At 42.3% G+C, this 21420-nt stretch overlaps 2 protein-coding genes across 3 annotated transcripts; one reads left to right on the plus strand and one right to left on the minus strand.

The window, feature by feature from the left end:
* Nucleotides 1-744: 744 nt before the first annotated feature.
* Nucleotides 745-8146, minus strand: marchf5l (membrane-associated ring finger (C3HC4) 5, like). Of its 2 annotated transcripts, none has more exons than XM_056402958.1 (7): nucleotides 8033-8146; nucleotides 6613-6694; nucleotides 5651-5853; nucleotides 4987-5117; nucleotides 4724-4895; nucleotides 4295-4431; nucleotides 745-3071 (listed from the first exon to the last, which is right to left on the minus strand). In XM_056402958.1, the coding sequence occupies exons 2-7, from the start codon at nucleotides 6639-6641 to the stop codon at nucleotides 2907-2909; spliced, it is 837 nt and encodes a 278-aa protein (XP_056258933.1). In that variant the 5' UTR covers nucleotides 6642-6694; nucleotides 8033-8146; the 3' UTR covers nucleotides 745-2906. The 2 variants fall into 2 exon arrangements, with proteins under 2 accessions (XP_056258933.1, XP_056258932.1); XM_056402957.1 differs by having other exon boundaries at nucleotides 4295-4461.
* Nucleotides 8147-9548: 1402 nt separating this feature from the next.
* On the plus strand, nucleotides 9549-17888 carry actr1b (actin related protein 1B). The gene is made up of 11 exons (XM_056402956.1): nucleotides 9549-9736; nucleotides 10856-10920; nucleotides 11622-11697; nucleotides 13067-13192; nucleotides 13291-13415; nucleotides 14473-14689; nucleotides 14769-14861; nucleotides 14954-15128; nucleotides 15331-15392; nucleotides 15768-15808; nucleotides 15932-17888. Exons 1-11 carry the CDS (start codon nucleotides 9689-9691, stop codon nucleotides 16032-16034), a joined length of 1131 nt encoding a protein of 376 aa, XP_056258931.1. The 5' UTR covers nucleotides 9549-9688; the 3' UTR covers nucleotides 16035-17888.
* The last annotated feature ends 3532 nt before the right edge of the window (nucleotides 17889-21420 follow it).

The raw sequence follows: 21420 nt of genomic DNA on the forward strand, positions 1-21420 counted from the left end.
AGTCATGGAAAGACACATACACAAATAAACAATGACAGAAGACTTAAAGATCCCGTAAACATGTTTAAGATATAAATAAATTAAGACATGAATAAAATATTCATATTTTCTTTTAAAAATCATACGTATATGATTTTTCTCTTACAAAAAATAAATAAATAAAATCAATTACCTCATTAAAGAAATCTGCTCAAATTAAAAGCTTAAACTGACAACTCTAAATAATTTGCAATGGAAAAAGTTAAATTTTAAATAAATAAAAAACTAAAAAAAAAGATTGCTGAATTAAATGCTCTATTAAAGTCATTCTGTTTTTGTTTTTTTTGTTTTGTTTTTTTAATTCAGGTAATAAACCTGACCCACCTTCAGGAGCTTGTTTCAGCTTATTCATATTATCAAACACAAACCAGCTGATGGCAGCAGCAGTTAAAGGAGCTTTTACTCAAGTAATCGCAGCAATACCAGAGTTCACATTCAAAAATAACTTCAGTTATAATAAATAACTAAAAGCATCAATATGCACAAAAAGTACTAAAAGGTAGCTCTCATTATTCAGAGTGGCTCATTTCAGTAGGTATATAATTGGATGCATTAATGCTCTACTGCTGCAGCTGATGGAGACGGGACTACTTAATGTCAGGAAGTCTAATCTAAAATATCACGTCACAACTTTACTCCAGTAAAGTACGAGCTCTACAAACTTGCACTTGACTTGAGTAAATTCAGAATAAAAGAGGTGAACGATCTGTTTTACAAAGAGCTTTATTAAACAAATGATTCACCAGGACATAAAATAAAAGCTCCTCTTAACATAAACATACAATGACTGCAAATTGTGCAACTTAAGATCCAGAGCCTGTTCATTTGGCCGAAGCAGAGGACACAATTTTCTAATTAATACTATAATTTCTAAACCTCATCTTGCTCCTTTTTTATTTTTTGACCCCAATAATCAGATATTAATTCAAACATGAAGAGATCCTGACCAATAATAAATCTTTTCTTTTTACTGAACATACATTCTAAACAAATATTAATATATCAGTGTTTTAAACCTCCTGCATCAGCTAGAACAGAGTTGAGTAACTCTTGTTTTCATCTGTGCCACAAGAGGAAGTGCAACCAGTGAAAACCATCATCTAATAACCACACATTTACTCTGTGCAATTAAACTAAACTGTGAAATGCCTCGACTGGTTTCTGCTCACGCCTCAGTCTGACAGCAGTTCTGACTCAGCAGGTTCTGGTTCAAACTATTAAAAACAGGCAGCACAGAGCTCAGTGTCAGGTAGAGCGGATTCACCTGCGCATGTGTCAGCATTAAAACTCCTCAAGTCAGTTACAGGGATGAATGTTCAGAGCACAGCAGGTCAAATGATTGTTTGCAAACAGCAGCACCACCCTCTTATTCAACAGTCAGTACATTTAGAGCCCAACCCGGGTTAAAGCGTCTCGACCAAGGAGTTAATATGAAAACAGTCAGGGGACATTTTCTTTGTCTATTAGATAAAAACAGGTGTAAGGCAGTAAAGTGGCATTAGAACTGGGAAATGTCAGCACGTACTTCTAGAAATGTGGCTTTTGTGTGAAAATGGAGGAAGTGAAAACTGTTTCTGCTAATGTGATGGATGGAAACATGGATGCAGCTCCAACATAAAGGCCTGTGTCAGAGCCGATATGATGATAGAAATAAAAGGAAAGCAAGAGCCTATAAAAGTTCATCAATACTGCTGTTGTTGAGCCACGGTTTTCTTCTATATATTTATTTACATTTTGTCAAATTGTCCCCATTAACAGCAGCCGAATCAGCTGTGATAAGCTGCTGTTTGCAGTGTATCATGGATGTTCAGATAACTGTTAACAGATACGCAGCCTCTTTGTTCTCTGGAGCTTTATTCTGAAGGGACACGAGACATAATGATATCCTGAGGAAGTGGAAGTCACACTGAATCATATCAACCTGTGTTCCAGGTCTGACTCTGAGTTAGGACTCTGAGAAAGAGGAATGTCCACATCCTGTCATTTCACCAGGGATAAAACGTCGTCCAGCTGAATGACTGAGAAACACAGTGAACACTTCATTAATCCCGTGTGAACGGGACTTTTATGAAGCTGGTTTTGTTCTGGTAAAGGGTTTTAAATAAGGCACAGAGGAAGACATCTTCATGTCCTGGGTTAAGGCGTAACAAGAGTGGAATAATGAACACAACATCAGTCTGTGTTTGAATGTTCATATCACTCAGTGTGCTCTCACACGCTCAGGATGTTATTATAACTAATGATTACTGTGTTAATGATGCAGAATGTTGCAGCTGTGTTAGTGTCAGTTTCCCCTGTTGATGATTATATTCCCCTTCATCCCAGCGCTCTGCTGTCACACTTCACATGCTCCCAGGAGAGATCAGATAACCGTTGGCTGCACATGTGAACACACTGACCAGGTTCTTACCCAGTGAATACCTGGTCATCGTGGTTCACACCTGAACTGACTGATTTCGTTTCTTTATTTCGTCGTATTGAAAAGTAAAGTATCAGATGTTTCATAAACTCCTTCAAGTGTCTTTGTGGCTGAGACTGAAATTTAAATACAAACAGAAGGGACCATGAGTTATTAGATGTAGGTCCTGGGACAGTCCAGGGTTGAGCCTCTTACACTGTGAAGACTGGAAACTACAAAATAAAAGGTTCTTTGGGCTGGAAACTCTTAACTGATAGTGTTGTGGTTATTTCCTCATGAGGCAGATCAGATCAGTCCTTCACACCCGCTCTTCCCCAAACTCTTCTCCCCATCTACATGAACACTCACCTGAGTTCTGCATCGTGTTTTATGGTAAAATACATTTGGTTTTGTACCATCAGCTCTGACTCTGTCTCTGTTTCTCCATCCCAACGAGTGAAACTCATTCCTACTCATTCCCACTGTCCTCTGTGTCCTCCTCTCCTCCTTCATTCTGTCCTTCTGCGTTTCTCTCTGGGTAGTTGAGGATCTGTCTGTTGGCCTGCATGATGTACTGCTGCTGTTTGAAATACACCTTCAGCACGCCCTTCATCAGCACAAAGGCGATGCCACCCTGTGGGGAGAGAGGACAGTCATCAACACAAACTCAGACTCTTTTTAAATCTCTGCAAAAGACACATTTTCATTCTCTAACCTTTTAGTCTGTAGTCACGGTAATGATTCCTTTTTTGTCAGTATGTTGATTATGTGTGTGTATGCAGTATATTTACTATGTTTTCCTTGTGTTTTACTTACTTTTATTTATTTTAACTGCCCTCTGTGCATCACTTTGTTTAAATGTGCCCTAGAAATAAAGTTGAGTTGATTTGTCTCTGAAACAGCTGAGCCAATGAAGCCAAAAAAAAAAAAAAAAAGAAAAATAGGAAAATATTCTCCAGAAATCTTATTGTTGCCATAGCAGCAACACTATCAGACATAATTCTGTTGCATCTCACGTGCTGAAAGGTCACATCAGAGTAAAGTCAGGTTTTTATAGAAGAATAAAACATGAAACATCCCATGAGATTGAGGGTTGGATCTGAGGCTGTGATGCCCAGGATTAATGAGCTGTGGTAATCTGATGTGTCCCACACAAACGAAATACAGTTACAACTGAGCAGCATGACGTGTGAGGAGGTGTGTGTGTTTGTTCATTTCCAGGTAAGGTAATGAAGGTAAACACGGTGGACAGCTGTGTGTAAATCAACGTGTCCGTCCTGCTGCCTTCACATGCTGCAGGGATTTTAACTTTTCACACAGCGTGAAGCAACTGTGGACGACAGACACTGCACAAATCAATCACATTCATTTAGATGAGGAATTAAATGTTCACTTTTGATCAACTAGTCGGAAGCTGCAACTAAAGGATTATTTTCTCAACTCATCTATAAAATGTCAAATAATTGCTAATCACAATTTCCCAAACTACAAAGTAATGTGTGTAAATATTGTTGTGTCTGAATGACACTTTAAACCCACAGACACTCACTTTACAATGATCTGAAACATTTGACAACGTTTGAAAAACAACTAATGATTCATTTAATGATCAAAACAGTTGGTGATAAATATTCTGCACTATGGTTTCAGCTCAACAGTCATTAATTAAAATAGATTAATTACAATTTTACACGCTGATTGTTGTAGTAACACCACGACCTTTTGTACTAATTACCCACAATACAACAGGCTGGATTATAAGGAGACAACCTTTATCTGACAAAATGAAGCCAGTTTCAATAGTGAAATATAAAGAATATATATATATATATATGTGTATGTATGAGGTATATTCACCAGTATCGTGCGCTGCAGATTGGAGGACACCTGTCGAAACAGCAGCCGTCCCACCAGACTGGCGATGGAGGGAAAGATCAGAGCTCCACACAGAGTCCTGGACACAGAGAGGTGGTCTCCTGCACTGGGTCCGTCCACTGGGACACGGGGCAGATAACGATTGTTACCTGGGGTAAAACACACTCGACTCTTTAATTTGTTCATAAACTACTTCACATGATATTTTCCAGTCACTGCCTGATATCGCCTGTTTGTGTTTATATTTATTGTAGATTTAATTAACATCTTTGGTGAAACCTGAAGATGAATTGATTTCATTTCATCAACAGTTTATATGATAATGATTCATATTATTATCACGCTGTAAATGAGCCGTTTGTAACTGATGAACATGAACGTGCGCTCTGTTAACTCCATGTGCTCATGTACCTGGCGGGATCTTGCGTCTGTACGAGTATCTCTGCCACAGTCTCACGATGTAATCCTCCCAGCGGATCATCTTTCCCAGGACCAGCACCACGGGGATGGTGGGCAGACCCATCAACAGGAAGAGCGGGTCGGCTCGCTCCATCACATACAGCCCCTTCTTATGACCCACGACCTGCAGGTGAAACCACAAACAGGTGAGGCTCTCTCAGACTGTGACGCTCTCTGGTTTGATTCTCTGTCCGAGCAGGATGTTGTTAGCTCACCTGCATGACTGTCACAGCTCCGTACGTTACGGCTGACCAGTACACCGTCCCCACCACCACCCCGACAGCGGCGAAGGGACTGGCCCGGGACAGAGCTTTGTCCACCTGCTGCAGGAAGTAGACCAGAGGGCCTGAGGGGAGACAGCAAACCACACAGTCACTTCTCTTTACATGTCAGAGCTCCATCGTTTTCCACTAACCTTTAAAAACACATCAATGAGTCACATGCATGTCACGCTGTAGCTTATTCTCACACACACACACACACACACACACACACACACACACACACACACACACACACAACAGCAGCAGCAGCAAACGGATGAATTTAATATCGTATAAGCTTAAAAACCTGTGAATATTTAGTATTTCTGCCTAAAAAAAGCTCAAACAGTTGACTGATTATCAAAATGGTTTCCAATTAATCCCTAATACTCTAACCACCTCACTCATCCTGTTTGTGATGCAGGTTGTCGTCTCAGGCTGAGATCACCTGCTGACATTAGTTCAGTGTGATTCGTGGTTGTTTTCTCACTCTTGACAGAAGACATGATGCAGCTGTTTTCAGGCTGAGCACAACTGTTTATGACGAGTAAATCCCAGGTAAAATCAGCAGTGTTCCTTTCATCTCCTTGTTGAGGAGCTGTAAAGTGTCACTCACCCATCTTGGGGAAGATGACGTGGTACTCGGTGCCACACTGTGGACAGCTCACCGCTCCTCCATTGTTTCCTTTCTGCTTCTCGTCCAGCCAGCGCTGCAGACACGACTGGTGGATCCATTTAGTGCAGCCTTTACACCTGCAGGGGCTCACCCACTCTGCACTGTGGTCGTCCCTCTCTGTGGCAAAACACACCCAACAGTGTCTGAACACACACACACACACGCACACACGCACACACACACACACACACACACAGTATTACTAACTGCCTGTAAAGCAAGGTTCCCACACGAACATATGCTGGTGACATGATACACACTCCTGCCAGTGGTTTCCCATTGAACTGCGGCAACACATCAAGAACACAGCCCCAACAAAGACAGAGAAGAAGAAGAAAGAAGAAGAAGAAGAAGAAGAAGGAGAAGAAGAAGAAGCCATATAACATCAATGTAATCAATACTGGATTTTATTATCATCTTTGCAAATGTTTTACGGTGAAGGAAATGTATTCACCATGTCAGACCTGAAAGATACACAATGAGTTTTGGAGGGAAACATTGACTTGTAAACAAAACTTTTGTTTGTTTATCACAGCCACTTCCTTTCCTGTATTTATAAATTCAATCATATGAGTCTTACGTAAACTTATGTGCACTTGCTTGATATGTAGCTGCATTTTTAGCCCATTTAAGGATTTTACTTTTCGGTTTTATTTGTCCAGATATCTGTCTGAGATTTCTTTCGTCACCACAATACAATGGAGATGAATGTACTTTACCAAAAGGCACCTTTAGACTGAACAACTGTGCAAGTTTAAATAAGGAATTAAAATGCCTTCATCTGAATAAGCTCCAAGTTTAACTACGTTACTGAAGTGCACTTAAATAAAACTGATGTCAGAGTGAAACGGTGCAACAAGCCTGACATGAGGTGCGATGACGAGGAGGAGATGAGGTCTTACTTCTCAGGCTGCTCCTCAGCAAGGGCCATGATGGTACTGAACACTCTCTGCTCTCATGAACCCGTCAGACTGTGGCAAGGACCTGTGAGATGAACATGTGCAGACTGACTGATTCACACAAACACAGATATATACACACACTTACAATGACTTGCTTTAGGGCAAATTACAGTGGTGTAATATAACTAACCCTACTTTTACTCAAGCACTGAACTTAAACTTGCTCTTTCTTTTTTAAAATGTTTCAATGCATAATGTAGAGCACTTTGAACTTTGTGTATGAAATTTCCTGTACAAACAAACTGGTCTTGTCTGTGCTCGTTCTGAATATAGCTGCAGTAAAACCAAAGTAGTGGCACTAAATTTGTCCTCAACCAAATTCTTACAAGTCCAAAGTCTGTGACCTGCGTCAGGCTCTTACATATACTATCCGTATAATATAAAGCTGTTGAAATTACCACCTCCTTTACAAGTGATGCTTACACATTAAGGTATCACTTACTATGATCCAGTAATATTATACACATTTTCTGACATGGATCATTCTGCAGAATTAATGTTTTAACTTCTGGCATTTAAAATACATGTATATTTTGATGCTAATGCTGAAGTAAGAATTTGAATGCAGGACTTTCACTTGAAACTAAAACTTTTACCTGAGCAAAGATCCAGTGGTGGATGAAGTATTTGGATCCTTTATCCTTAAGTAGAAATACAATAATCTAAAAATACTTAATTACAAATAAAAGTCCTGCAATTAAAATGTTACTTTCCTAAAAATATTATCAGCAAAATGTAATTTAAAGTATCATAAAATAAATTATTAATTATGTGTGGTAAATGTAGCTACTTCACCCATTACTAGTTAGTGTAATAGCAAAACGCATCATACTTTATGGGCTTGTCATATGTTTTGCCTTTAACATCTTAATCTGGACAGCAAAAATCCATAAAGCTGTAAAATAAATGTAGTGGAGTAAAAAGTTTCTCTCTGAAATAAAGTACCATAAAAGTGATTTACTTAAGTTAAGTACAAGTACCTCAAACTGCACTTTAAGAACACTATTGGAGGAAATGTAGTTTCCATTACCGATTACTGTAAACTGAAACCAACAGTAAAGCTAATCCCTCGACATTAGTTAGCTTCGGTTCCAGCTATAACAACTTAACACTGCTTGACTGACTATTAGCAGTTTTGTCACTTTAAACTAAAATCACCTGCTTAAAAAACGTAAAGCTTGAAAAACAAAGCTAACGTGCTAGCGGGAGATAGCTCGTTAACTTTAGCTAGAGTTGTTATTTCTACATCAAGCTAGTTACTAAACGCAAACTAAGCTAGGTTAACCAATAATATAGCTGACCACATAAGCAGTCAGTGTCAAAAACAGCTGTATGACACTAATTTAAAAGCAGCTCTTACCTGAAAAATAACTGTATATTCGGATATTTAACGTTTTTACTGTTAAATCCGATTCTAAAACGCTCTGTTATGCTAATGCGGTCACATTAACTTTCTGGCCAAGATAAGTCCCGCCCCTGTCATCAGCTTTCTGATTGGTCGATGGCTGTGACAGTTGCCATGGTGCATTCGCTGTATGTGGAAAACATGGAAATATTACCCTTCGAGCTTGAAAATACGACCCAGAATCAGAATCAGATTTATTGTACACGTTATGTAGCCTCCTAGTGGCCATTGGTGTATTTACACAGTGGCAATAAAAATGTAAAGGAAAATACACATGAACATATAGAAAAAACAAGGACAACAAAGCTGAGCAAAGATAAGTAAACATAAACACATGAATATCCTCTATAAGAAAGAAGATGAAGAAATAGATATATGAAGTAAAAACTAAGTAGAAACATAGATATATTACTATAATGTAAAAACAGATTCACAAGTCAATACAAGTCAAACAGTTCCTGTGTCATTTAATAACTTACTTATATACTATACATACATTAGGTGGTTGTGCACACTTTGTGCATGTGCACTCATACAAAGAATATACAGCCCGCTTGTATTTTTAATTGACAAGTGATGGGTGATGTACACATTAATGCACAATGTGAATTTCAAAGTAATACAGTAATAATTTTTAGGTACAGTAGATGTTTCAGCATTACATATCTATCTATCTATCTATCTATCTATCTATCTATCTATCTATCTATCTATCTATCTATCTATCTATCTATCTATCTATCTATCTATCTATCTATCTATCTATCTATCTATCTATCTATCTATCTATCTATCTATCTGTCTATCTATCTATCTACAATGGGGCAGCAATGTACCACACCCATCAGTGATGTCACAGGGTCTTGAAATTTACCTGTATGTCACTGCAGCACCACTTTCAACTGTGGGATTATATAGTGAAACTAATGCCGTTATTGATAGCTGTTCAATCATTTAGTGATGATTTATATATTCATAAGAACCAAATAAGAGTCAGTTAGGTCAATTAACCACATATTTATTGAGCAGGGCTGCAGGGTTGCATCTGGACCAAAATCAATTTAACTGACGACTTGATTAAAACTCTTTATTAATGACTTATTCATATTTAAAAATGCAGGCTTGTTGACAAAAACCTTTTATTACTATGATTTGTTAACAGTTATAGCAGCACATTTGATGCTTTAAACTCTATGTAATTACTTGTTAATATGGATATCTGCAGACTTCATATTCCAAGAAACTAGGACGTGTATTTTTCACTGTTTTCTGATAATTATTCAATGAATGGAAACAAGATCGTCAGGCGCAGCCCTGTGTCCACAGGTTTGACAAAGATGCTGGTCTTTCTCGTTGACAGCAAACAAGTACGCATGCCTATTCTGCTAAACGCTGTGATTGGTTTACACTTCTGTCAGTCAATGGGTTGTTCAAGCTGATTGGTTGTGGTGGAAGAAGGCGGTCCGGCCCTCAGCGGCAGCAGTACACAGAGGAGCGGCGGAGTGCGGAGTGCGGAGTGACGGGGCGTTATTTTTTACATGATTAAAACACTAAACGGGGACGAATACACGCACGGATCTATAGAAACATATCTTAAATACCCAGTCAGTCATGGAGTCCTATGACATTTTAGCTAACCAGCCGGTTGTGATTGATAATGTAAGTATGATGTCATTCATCCACACCCAAACCGAGGCCGCTGGCGGGGACCGTTGGCTAGCTGTTAGCTGCGTTAACTATTGTGTTATAGCTAAAACATCGGTTACCGACCCCGGCCGCCCTCAGCAAACCTGCCGTAGCTACCAGCACTGCTTTACAGGGTTCCACCCAACATGCTATCAGCTCCAGCTGCTAACAACTGTACCGGCGTCTCTTGACGTGTCCGGCTCCAAGCGGGCGGTAGCTAAACCGGCTAGCTAGTCTTCTGTTTGTCTGATCCTCAGTGTTAGCTGTCCGCGGGGCTGCAGCTGGATCATCACAGATCTTTTACTGCGTTAATGCTGAATACTTAGCATAGCATGCTGAGCTGTCAATAAGGGTGTGAGAGTCATCCTGAGCCATAAGCTCTACAGGATATAGACTGTCTACGTCTGTATATGTAGCTAGCATAAACAGTGGCTTTGTACCGAGCACCGGTGCGTTAACAGGGAGCTGCAGTACGTGAGACGTTTTAAAAACATTGACTTCAGCTCCCTGAGAAAGGTCTTACAAAAAAATCTACATTTATAGGAGCTATAAACTGTTTGTTTGTTTGTATCCCGCTTCTCTTTAACTGCTTCAGTTACTCAGCACAGCAAAATAAGCTAATTTGAGCTGTTTTCCTGCTGTGTCTACAAGGATAGTACCGGTGCGAACCACCTTGGAATAATGCGCTGTCAAGTCAGAATAATTTTTCCTGTTCTTCCCATTCTGCCGTGAATGCAGCATGAGCTCTTTACAGGTGGGGCTCAGGTGAGGTTTTGTCTGAGCGTCGCAGGGATAGCTGAAGTTAGGATATGAAGAAGCACAGATTAATGAAACAGAAACAGACTGTCATGATTTTGTGGAGCCCTACAGGACAAAGTAGATTTTGAGACAGGGATGTAGGACACAGTGTTTCTGCTCACTGTTAGCTGGTGTCTGAGCATGAGTGTGTGACTGCTGGTGGCCTCTGGCTGTGTCTTATGACCTCCCTCTTTCTCAGACACACTGCACAGAGATTAAAGCACTACAGCTCCTAGTTCAACCCTAACCCTGTGATGTTTGGCTCAAATGTGACGTCTCTCTTTTCTTCTTCAGGGTTCGGGGGTTATCAAGGCTGGTTTTGCAGGTGACCAGATCCCCAAATACTGCTTCCCTAACTAGTAAGTGTTTCCTGACCTCACACAGCACCCACATTACAAGGGTCATATGTAAAGCTACAGGAATACTTCATTATTGACTAGTCATCTGATTAGTTTGATTAATTTAGTATCTCTTTGACTACATAAATAAACATGCAATTTTGTCTGAGCCCTGAGTGTTGTCCAGACAATAGTCTAAACCTCAACACTATTGAATTTACAATGATATAAAATGGACAGAAGCAGAAAATTGTACGTTCATAAGCACAGTTTGGCATCTCTGCTTGAAAGGTGGCTCTAAGAATTATGTAAATCCAATTTATTATAACAGAATAAACCTCTCGAGGTCTCAAAGCAAACAAACAAAAAAACTAAACGATACACAACACAATCTACTCTACAGAAACAGATCCACACGGTCTTTAGTCAGTAAAAGTGTTACTGGAAACACATGAACTTAGTTTTAAGATAAGAGACTCAAACATTTATAAATAAACCAAATTAAGAACAAACTTCCAGGTGAATTATTCCGATCTGAATGAAGTAATCAATTATCAAAGTAATTGCCAATGCTCTGTCGATCGACTACTTGGTTATTGGAATAACAGTTTCAGCTCTAATGTTGTATCAGATATTTTGAGTTTCTACTTAATTCGTTGTATTAGTTTGTGTTATGAGTACTTCATATTGTCTGACTGTCTGTTCCTGTGTGTGTGATACAGTGTGGGACGTCCCAAGCATGTGCGCGTGATGGCAGGAGCCCTGGAGGGAGACCTCTTCATCGGACCCAAGGCAGAGGTAACGCACACCAGGGCTGAGCCACAATTCTAGTGGGAGGTTTTTTTAATTTAATTTTCACTGAAAAGAACATAAAAATGATGATGTGATTTTTTTTTTTTTTTTTTTTGTGCTTTAAGAACTCACACTTATTCCCTCACCAGTCTGTGAGACACCGGAGCTTTTGAAGCTGTGCCAGTGACATTACTGGGAAAGATAACACATTTTAAACTGCAATAGAATTAGACTGTAAAATATTCATGCCAAAGTTGTGCCTCAATTATTTTAATTGTCAGTATCAATCAAGGCAGTGAGCCAAAATATCATGAGAAGAAGAAGAAGAAGAAGACTGCTAGCTAGTGAACAGTGGGTGTAAACGATGCTGGATGTCAAAAACTTCAACAGATGAGCTTTGTAAACGTTTCATGAGGAAGGAAATGTTCATGACTTGCTTGTTAAACCTCCAGGAAACACACAGTGAGTGTTAGTCAGTAAAACTGACACAGTTAAGTCTTTCACTCCTGGAAAAGGGGCAAATAAACTTATTTCATATTAACCTTGACGTTTAACACTTTCTATTTCAAGGGAAATGAGTTAAAAGTCTTTCACAGAGTTTTATCCAACATTTATAGCAAAAAATAAGAAAAAAAACCCACTAGTTATCAGCACTCAGTCAGAAGTAGCATTAGAAACTCTACTGTGACTAACCATTATTTTCTTTTTTGACTAATTTGTTTCCATTGATGTTTTTCTTCTGTCAGATGAGGAAACATAAGCTGACATGTTCAGATGTTCTCGTTTTCAGTCAGACAAAGAAAAGATATTCAGTTTAACATCAGATATGAAAAAGAACTGAGAAATATTTGGCATTTCTGCTTGAAATTGAATCCGATGAAGTGAGACATGCAGATGTGTTTTCTCTGTAGTTTGTTCATGTTGCTTTTGATTCACCTGGATTAGCAACCAGGGAAAGTGAGCAACTGGTCTGGAGCCCTGAAACCCTGAAAGCCCCAGTTAAACTGCCTGTGAGGAATTAGCCGATCCTAAAAGCTCATTTTTCATCAGATCACAAAACGACCTTCCACTTCGTCTCCCATGAGCCTCCTGGCAAACTGTAGTCCAGCTGTCATGTGAGTTCATTTCCACAGTGGCTCTGTTTGCCACTCTGCCATAGAACTGGTGATCTGCTCAGACAACCGCTGCTGTATCTACACTTTGTTTCCTCGTCTCTGCAGCTTCTGGAGCATGTGACTCAAACATTTTGTCCACATTTCAAGAAAAGGAAACGCACCCAGAAGTTATGAAAAAATGCAGATTCACAAACTCTTTGTCAGTTTTACCACCTCTCTAACACCCTGCGTCTCTGTGTCTCCCCCTCGGTGTTGCTCAGGAGCACAGGGGCCTGTTGTCGGTTCGATACCCGATGGAGCACGGGATCGTGAAGGACTGGAACGACATGGAGAGGATCTGGCAGTACGTTTATTCCAAGGAGCAGCTGCAGACTTTCTCCGAGGAGGTGAGCTCCTCTCCTCCTGTTTCACCTACAGTCACCTGTTTCTGATTCCAGCTCCAGTAATGCTGATCATGCATCTCTGTGGTTGGTGTCTTTGGCAGCATCCTGTGCTGCTGACCGAGGCTCCTCTCAACCCCAGTAAGAACAGAGAGAAGGCAGCAGAGGTTTTCTTCGAGACCTTCAACGTCCCCGCTCTCTTCATCTCCATGCAGGCCGTGCTCAGCTTGTAAGAACTCCCCGCTCTCCTCATTCAGTTTTCCACAACTTTACAGAGACGTGACGTCAGAATACAGTTTAGTCACATGACAGCTGACTCACTGGCTGTTAGTGAGGCCTGTTGTTCAGATTCAGACTTTATTCACCCCGAGAAGGGCAATCCCTCTGCAGCTCACCCAGTCCACACACACACACACACACACACACACACACACACACACACACACACACACACACACACACCACACACACACACACACACACACACATCAGAACTCACAGGCAGATTAGTTCATGTCCGAAGCAACAGATCAACATACAAGCAGCAGGAAGGAGAATAAATGACAATAAAACAAGTAGAATAGATGAAAATAACACATTATGTTACAGCTCCTTTAGTAAATGAATAATATAAATACATGAATGACAGTTGTTGGTGTTTAGCAGCCTGACATCAGACGGACTTGGAGACTGTGTGACGGTTCACTTGCTCCAGTCTGAGGAGCTCAGTTCAACAGGAGTGACAGTTATAACACAAAAACATTTATATTTATCAAAAACAACCTAAAAGCAAAAGTTTAAATTCTTCAAGTGTCTTAAAAACAGCAGTCAGGTGGAACAGATGTGGAACAGATGTGGAGGTAACATGGTGGTTACCTCCTCCTCAGCGTTCTGCACACAGCTGCATAAGTTTAAAGTACTTTTGTCATTTATTTATCTGTTTATTTGTCTGTAACCCGTCGTCCTGAGCAGCTGGATCTGAAACTGATGCCACTGGTTTGGAATCAAGTCAGTGATGATATTGGTTCTTAATCTAGATTTGACGAACCCTGAACACGAACCGTCCTTCAGGTTAGAGGAGAATAACAGAAGTACCGGTGGAAGCAGCAGGAGACTGTTTCCTGCTGTCAGCATTAAAACCAGTAGGATGAACTTCAGCTGGTTTGATGCTTGTTTGTTGTGACAGGCGGCGTCACAAGTCTCCGGTGCTGGAACCAGATGTTCCTCAGTGTCGGTGAAACTGAAGTGGTCAGGTGATTGTGTAGTGACTCCTCCGTTTCCTGCAGGTACGCCACAGGCCGCACCACCGGGGTTGTGTTGGACTCGGGCGACGGCGTGACCCACGTCGTGCCCATCTACGAGGGCTTCGCCATCCCACACTCCATCATGCGCGTGGACATCGCGGGGCGGGACGTGTCTCGCTACCTCCGCCTGCTGCTGCGCAAGGAAGGCTACAACTTCAACACCTCCGCAGAGTTTGAGGTTGTTCGCACCATCAAAGAGGTAAAAGAGGGAAGAAGGGAAGAGATCTGAAATGTGAAACTTTGACTGTTTCTAATCGGACGTGTTTGTGACTTTGCAGAGAGCCTGTTATCTGTCCCTCAACCCCCAGAAGGACGAGACTTTAGAAACAGAGAAGGCTCAGTACGTTCTCCCTGATGGAAGCACTTTAAATGTGAGTCACGCTCGCTCTGACGCCTGTTTCTGAAATATACCTCCATCGGTTTCTCTGTGAAAATCTCCGTATCCCCGTATTCTCCTCCTCAGATCGGTCCGGCCCGGTTCCGTGCTCCAGAGCTGCTCTTCAGACCCGACCTGATCGGAGACGAGAGCTCGGGGATCCACGAGGTCCTGGCCTACGCCATCCAGAAGTCTGACATGGACCTCCGACGCACACTATTCTCCACCATTGTCTTGTGTGGAGGGTCGACACTGATCAAAGGTCGGTGTCACTGACGATGCACAGTGGAAACTTTAATGTTGGAGCCAGATTTTGAAACTGATCCAGGATCGCAGCTGCAGTTCTTGTCGCGAGGTTTCACGACGTGTTGTGTCTGAATCAAGGAGCCAGTGTGTCAGTTACATGTGTTGATCCTCTGTGGGTGAGAGAGTCAGTAAACATTAGACTCTTTCCTTCCCTGCAGGTTTTGGGGAGAGACTACTAACTGAAGTGAAGAAGCTTGCACCCAAAGACGTGAAGATCAAGGTGAGTCCAGACCGTCCTAGAGTAAATCTTCAAAAAGCAAACTCAAAACCTTTATTTATCTTTCTGTTTATTAGTCATTTCAAGCTGTTTTACTGGTTTGTCCTTTTATTCTATGATTATTTTCCCTTTAACGCCTGTTTTTTATTTCTGGTTATTTATTTTATTTCTACTTTTACTTTCCTCCAAACATCTCCTCTCTTTAGCATTTTATTTATCGTTACTGTTCATTTTTATCACCCTGCCTTTTATTTCAGGTTTTACTCACTTTACTCGATGTTTTATTATTTGATCTGTCGCTGGTTAATGTTGCTCCCTCGGCTTCCTGCTGCTCTCTGCTCGTCACTGTGTTTGTGACCTGCTCTTTCCTCTGTCCAGATCTCTGCCCCCCAGGAGAGGCTCTACTCCACATGGATTGGGTAAGAAGTCAGTTTTTTATTTGGGGTGGGGGTGGGGGGTGACCACACTAATTTCTCTCTGCAGCTTTGTCACACAGTTTTTAATCCTAACGTGTCCCCCCCCCCCCCCCCCCCCCCCTGCAGTGGCTCCATCCTGGCATCACTGGACACCTTTAAAAAGATGTGGGTGTCGAAGCGGGAATACGAAGAGGACAGAGCACGTGCCATCCACAGGAAGACGTTCTAGGAGGGGCCGCCGCCCTGCGAATGCCCCCAGAACTGCCCTCAAACCCCCCCAATCATACTGTCGGAGACTCCCTCACTCCTTCCTCTAAACCGCTGTCAGCCTACCCCCCCCCGCTTTACCCCTCCCCCCTCCCCTCCCCCTGCCTCCCACCCAGAGAAACACACGTTTATGTGTGTGTTTCCATATTTACCTCCTTTTTCATTCGCCTCCCTCTCTCTTCCTGCTGTCAGGTGACAGTGACAGCACCCATCCCCCCCACCCCCCACCCCACACACACACACACACACACACACACACACACACACACACACACACACACACACACACACACACACACACACACACACACACACACCCCCACACACTGACACTCAGAGGGGCGTCAGGGTATCTCAGAGGGCAATGATAGCACTGTGGACTCCTCCTGCAGGCCATGCTGTTCTATGATTTGTCCATGAAGTATTGGTATTGCTCTCTTGCCTGCGAAGCCCTGCAAGATGTACGATATCATGAAATGTCAATAAACGTGAATGTTTTCTTTTTTTTTTTTTTTTTTTTTGCTACTGTTAAAATTTCCATTCCAAACCGAAGATTTAGATTTTTATTTGATGTCCATTTTGTAGTTTTTTTTTTTTTCTTTTTGAAGTTTGACTCGGATTAGATCGAACAGGACGGAGGGTTGAAATACTGTAGCAGCGTCTAGTGCTAGTGAGCTAAAGATAACCACTGTATTATATATTATATCTGGCCCGAACTGCACAGTTATGATCTTAAAAGTTAATTGCGGTTCATTTATCATCCAACTGACTGACCTGACATCAGCTCTGATTATTGTTCTTTCTGCACAAACAGCGTGTTTGTGTCGTTCTGTCTCAGCTGACGTGATTAAAACGAAAAGGTCAGAAATGCCTTGAATTTTTTTTTTCTCATTTAGTTGCACATTTACAGCGAGAGATGCGACACTTAAAGGAGAAATCTGCTGTTTTTCCATCTGGGTTTTACTCTCACACTCTCACAGCTCTACAAATAAAACACTTGAGTTTGACAGAAGTTGGAAAAACAAACCACAGATCTATAAAGTTTAAAGAAAAGCAACAAATCCTCTTATTTGAGAAGCTAAAACCAGATGTTTGGCTGTTACCTGGAGACAAGTGTGTGAAGTTAACGAGACCTGGAGTCAGAACCAGAACGAGACCCATGTTGAAAATACTGGATTTTCTTCCTTTAAGTGTTTCTGTGTAACATCCAGCTGATCTGATGAAACAAAAAGAAATAACTGTCCAGTTTCCCCTCTTGTCTTCTGAAGCCGTCTTCTTGAATCGGTTGCATGTCAGTTCATCGTGTACAGGGGAAGCGACGGGTCCAGGCTCTGGAGTCTGGACGGAGAAACACTGAGGCCACAGGAAGCCGGCATGGCTGATGATTAGTTTTTTCTATTATTCTCCTCCTCCTCCTCCTCCTCCTCCCCCTGCCCCCCCCCCCCCCCCCCCCCCCCCCCCCCCTTCTCTATGTATTAGTAAAAAGTCTGGGTCTTATGATTTCCCTGCATTCTCGGTGGCAGTGAAGGGGTCGTGTCCACACCTGTGTCCGCCTTACTCCGACTGCGTCAGCGGAGCGTCCGCGTCGTCTGCTTTTGGGTGTTTTTAAAGAAGATTGATAAAAAAACAAACAGGTTGTTCAAACGTCATCAGCCTTGTGTACAGTGGAAAACAAACAAACAAACAAACAAACATACAAACAAACAAACAACCACCACAAAAACCATAACAGACTAAAAATGTACAAAACTGTTTATTCAAGTGTTTGCTTTTACTTTTCGTAAATTCAGTATAATAAATAAGTTAATGGCTGCTGCTCGAACGTCTCGTCATTCATTTACCAGCTGCTCTTCAATCAGACACAAGACAGGACAGACGCACAACTGACCCGTAACCAGCAACAAAAACACAACTGTGCAAATGAATTAAAAAATCTAATCTGTGATCCTCAGTGTGGGGGAGCTGGCTGCGATCTGCGACCCCACCACTAGATGTCACTGAATCCTCCACACTGGGGTTTCTTTCAGGAGTTAGTCCCGTCCCGTCCTCCAGGACCCACGGCAGTCATGCAGTATGTTTGGTCACCACCAGATGTCAGTCTAACAGCATCAGTGCAGGGAAAGTGAGTCAGGTCCATCCAGCTGAGATGAGTCCAGTGTAATAAAACCTCACTGCTGTGTTGCTGTCTGGTTAATGCAGGAACAAGCTGCTACTTGAAATCCAGCTCTTCCACAGCAGCAGCAACGTGATACAACAAACTCTGCGAGTGTTTCAGGAAGCTGCTGCAAGTTGAGTCTTTCCCTTCACTGGCTCCCTCTGCCCGTCAGGTGAGACTGTAAAGGTGCTTTTAATGAAATCAGGAACGGGCAGGTGCATCTGACTGTCGACGCCTGTTTCAGGCCTGATGTGGTGAATCCATCAAACCTGCTACGTCCGGTAGAATCCACAGTGGAGAGGAAGAAAGCTGCGACCCGACTGGACTCGGGGTCGGCGACGGGATCCTTTCTGAAATTACCCTGATTGTGTTTTCACTTTTCTCTTCCTCTCCTGACAAAGCACGAAGGTTGACCCCCCCCTCCCCCCTTTTATTTTATAGAAAATAACTCCATGATTTATGGAGTAGTTATCAAATAAATATCAGCATCCCTGAGAAGTGAAAACTGGGGGCAACAGACTCTAAAGGAGGACGGTGAAGATGTGAGAGGAGGAAGTCAGCAGGTGGGGGGACGCCGTTAACGAGTCTCCTCCGTGTCTCTCTGCTCCCTGACCGTGAAATACTGAACACAGATATTTAGCAGTCTGCTGACATGACGCTGAGGATGTTGTCGGCACAATGACACACATCAGCCGTGTCCTCTTATCTCCTCTCTGGAGACGCAGCAGCAACAATCCAGCTCCGCAGTGTAACCTCACTGTTCCTGCTGGAGGAGGATGTTCCGCTACCTGGCAACCCAGAAGTAAGACATGAGTCACAGCTACAAACCCTTTTCAGGAAGTGGTGCACACCTTCTCTGTTGTGAAATTGTGACGTTTCCACAGTAAAACGTCTGAAAACAACTCGACCTCTGTTCTATATGTTGGCGAGCTGAAACGTTTCCATCGATTCTCAAACCAGAGAAATCTGGTGCGTATCCTCTGTGGGCATTTTATAAAGTTTTAAGAATTATTTTTACACCTCGTGGTTTTCAGCTCGTTATTTGAACCAGATGAAGGATTTAAGTCGTTTGGATCTGAAGTTATCAGAGAGAAATTCACTGATTTCTAAAAAGGTAAACTGCTTTATTCAGTGTTTCTCCTGGTTTAATCTGGTGTTTGTTGTGGAGAGGAGGAAACCTCTGAGGATCATTCAGCTGCTGGTAAAAACCTGCTGAACGTCTGGTTCATGAGCGATCAGAGAAACAGTCAGAACAAAGGTTAGCATCAGTCTCAGCTCCAGCTCTTCCCCGAGTCTCTGTCCAGAGCAAAATGTTTATTTAAATGAGACGAGCAGAATAAAATGCTTTTGAGGAAATGTCACAATGTTTAAGCTTAAATTCGCTTCAAGTTTCTGATGGATTTGTGTCAAACACGATTAGTTCATGGACCATTGGAAAGTTGGAAATCCAACGATTCTTTCTGATTTCACAGCGTCTGGCATCATCTGATAAATGGTGGATTTTTATTCAGTGTTTTTAAAGGTTGAAGACTCCAAGAGGCAGAAAGCCACAGACTGTGTTCGAGTCGTGTCTTTGCTCGGAAGAAGTTTTACATCCTGATCAGCTGATTCAAATTGCTGCTGATTACAGGATGAAGCCTGCAGGTGGTCTGTTCCCATTGTATAGACTCTAACTATACCTCCATCTGTGTGTGTGTGTGTGTGTGTGTGGTGTGTGTGTGTGTGTGTGTGCGTGTGTGTGTGCCTCTCTCAGCTCTGGACTCCCGCTCAGTTCATTGACTTGTGAAGTGGCCTCAGGCCGAGCTGCCGGATGAGTCGCGGCGTCCAGCTGCAAACCACTTCCTGTTCTGTCACTGCACGGATTTAATTACCTGTCACTCTGATGAACTCTGCCGTATCACTGTGGCAAAGATGCACAGAGGAGAGAGAGAGAAAAAAATGTTCCAAATGTATTTTTTAATTTCTTATTTTTTATTTCAGATTTGTTGTTTTTTTTGTTGTTTTTTTTAAAATCACAAATAAATGAGGGATGGTCCGATGAAACCCAGACCAGGTGTCGCCGCGCTCAGTCCAGCTCGGTGTGTAACCTTCACAGAATGATGAGCTGAAGAACATGACGTCTCTGCAGCTCAGTGTCTGGTGACACAATAAGATGAAATTCAACCTGCAGCACGACATCCAACAGGTCCAGCTGCCGGCCGCCCAACCTCTGCACACGTCTACGACAGGAAGTACAAAACACATTCAGATCAAGGCCTCAGTCTGATTTCCCATGAGTGACCCTGCTCCTCTTCCCTCCCCCTTATCTCTCTAAACCTCAATTACTGAGGCTTACTGACTCTTTTCTGAGGAAACACCATCCCAGAGGCCAGGACTGAGGCTGTGGGATGAGGATGAGGATGAAGATGAGGATGAGGATGAAGATGAAGATGAGGACTATGGTCACTTCGAGCTGATGTTCTGTCTCACTGAAGCTTCACTTTGTGTTTTGAAGATGCTGCAGAATTCCCTGCGATCTAACTTGACAACTACACAGAGATACGATTTTTTCCCACCAGCTGTTCAAGCCCCTGACAACAGGGCTGCTGAAGAGGAGGGGGGAGGAGGGGGAGGAGGGGTGACGGGGGGGGGGGGCACAATGCAGCAGCAGCAGACAATCTGACACTACACAACTACACAAGAGCTCGTCTGGAAAAACACAGCAGCTCTGAGCTGCAGAGGGATTTGCTTTTTGAACGAGTGACTCACTTTGAATACATTTGCATTAGTTTGATTTATAAAAAGAACAAACACAGAGATGAACAGAGAGGAAATTAACAGGTGGTTCGAAGGGTTTTTATTCCAGAGAAGAAGAAGAATGAGGCAAAGAGCTCGACTGCAGTGAAGAAGAAGAAGAAGAAGCTGGAGGAGGAGAGAAGGAGATTCTTCTTCCTCTTCTGTCTCTGCTTGTGACCGTACAATAAAATGGGAAGCACCCCCCTGACCCCCCCCTTCCCGTTTCCTTGGTTACCTGTAATAGCACACACAAACGCACACACACACATAGTTGCTATTTGTCAAACTCACACACACACTGAGTGAAGGAGCTTTTTACTGGGCTGGCATGAAATGTGGCGACCACACACACACACACACACACACACACACACACACACACACACACACTCTGGATCAGTGAGCTGATGTAATCTTG

The sequence above is a fragment of the Seriola aureovittata genome, chromosome 18 (assembly GCF_021018895.1).
Source record: "Seriola aureovittata isolate HTS-2021-v1 ecotype China chromosome 18, ASM2101889v1, whole genome shotgun sequence".
Classification (NCBI taxonomy): domain Eukaryota; kingdom Metazoa; phylum Chordata; class Actinopteri; order Carangiformes; family Carangidae; genus Seriola; species Seriola aureovittata.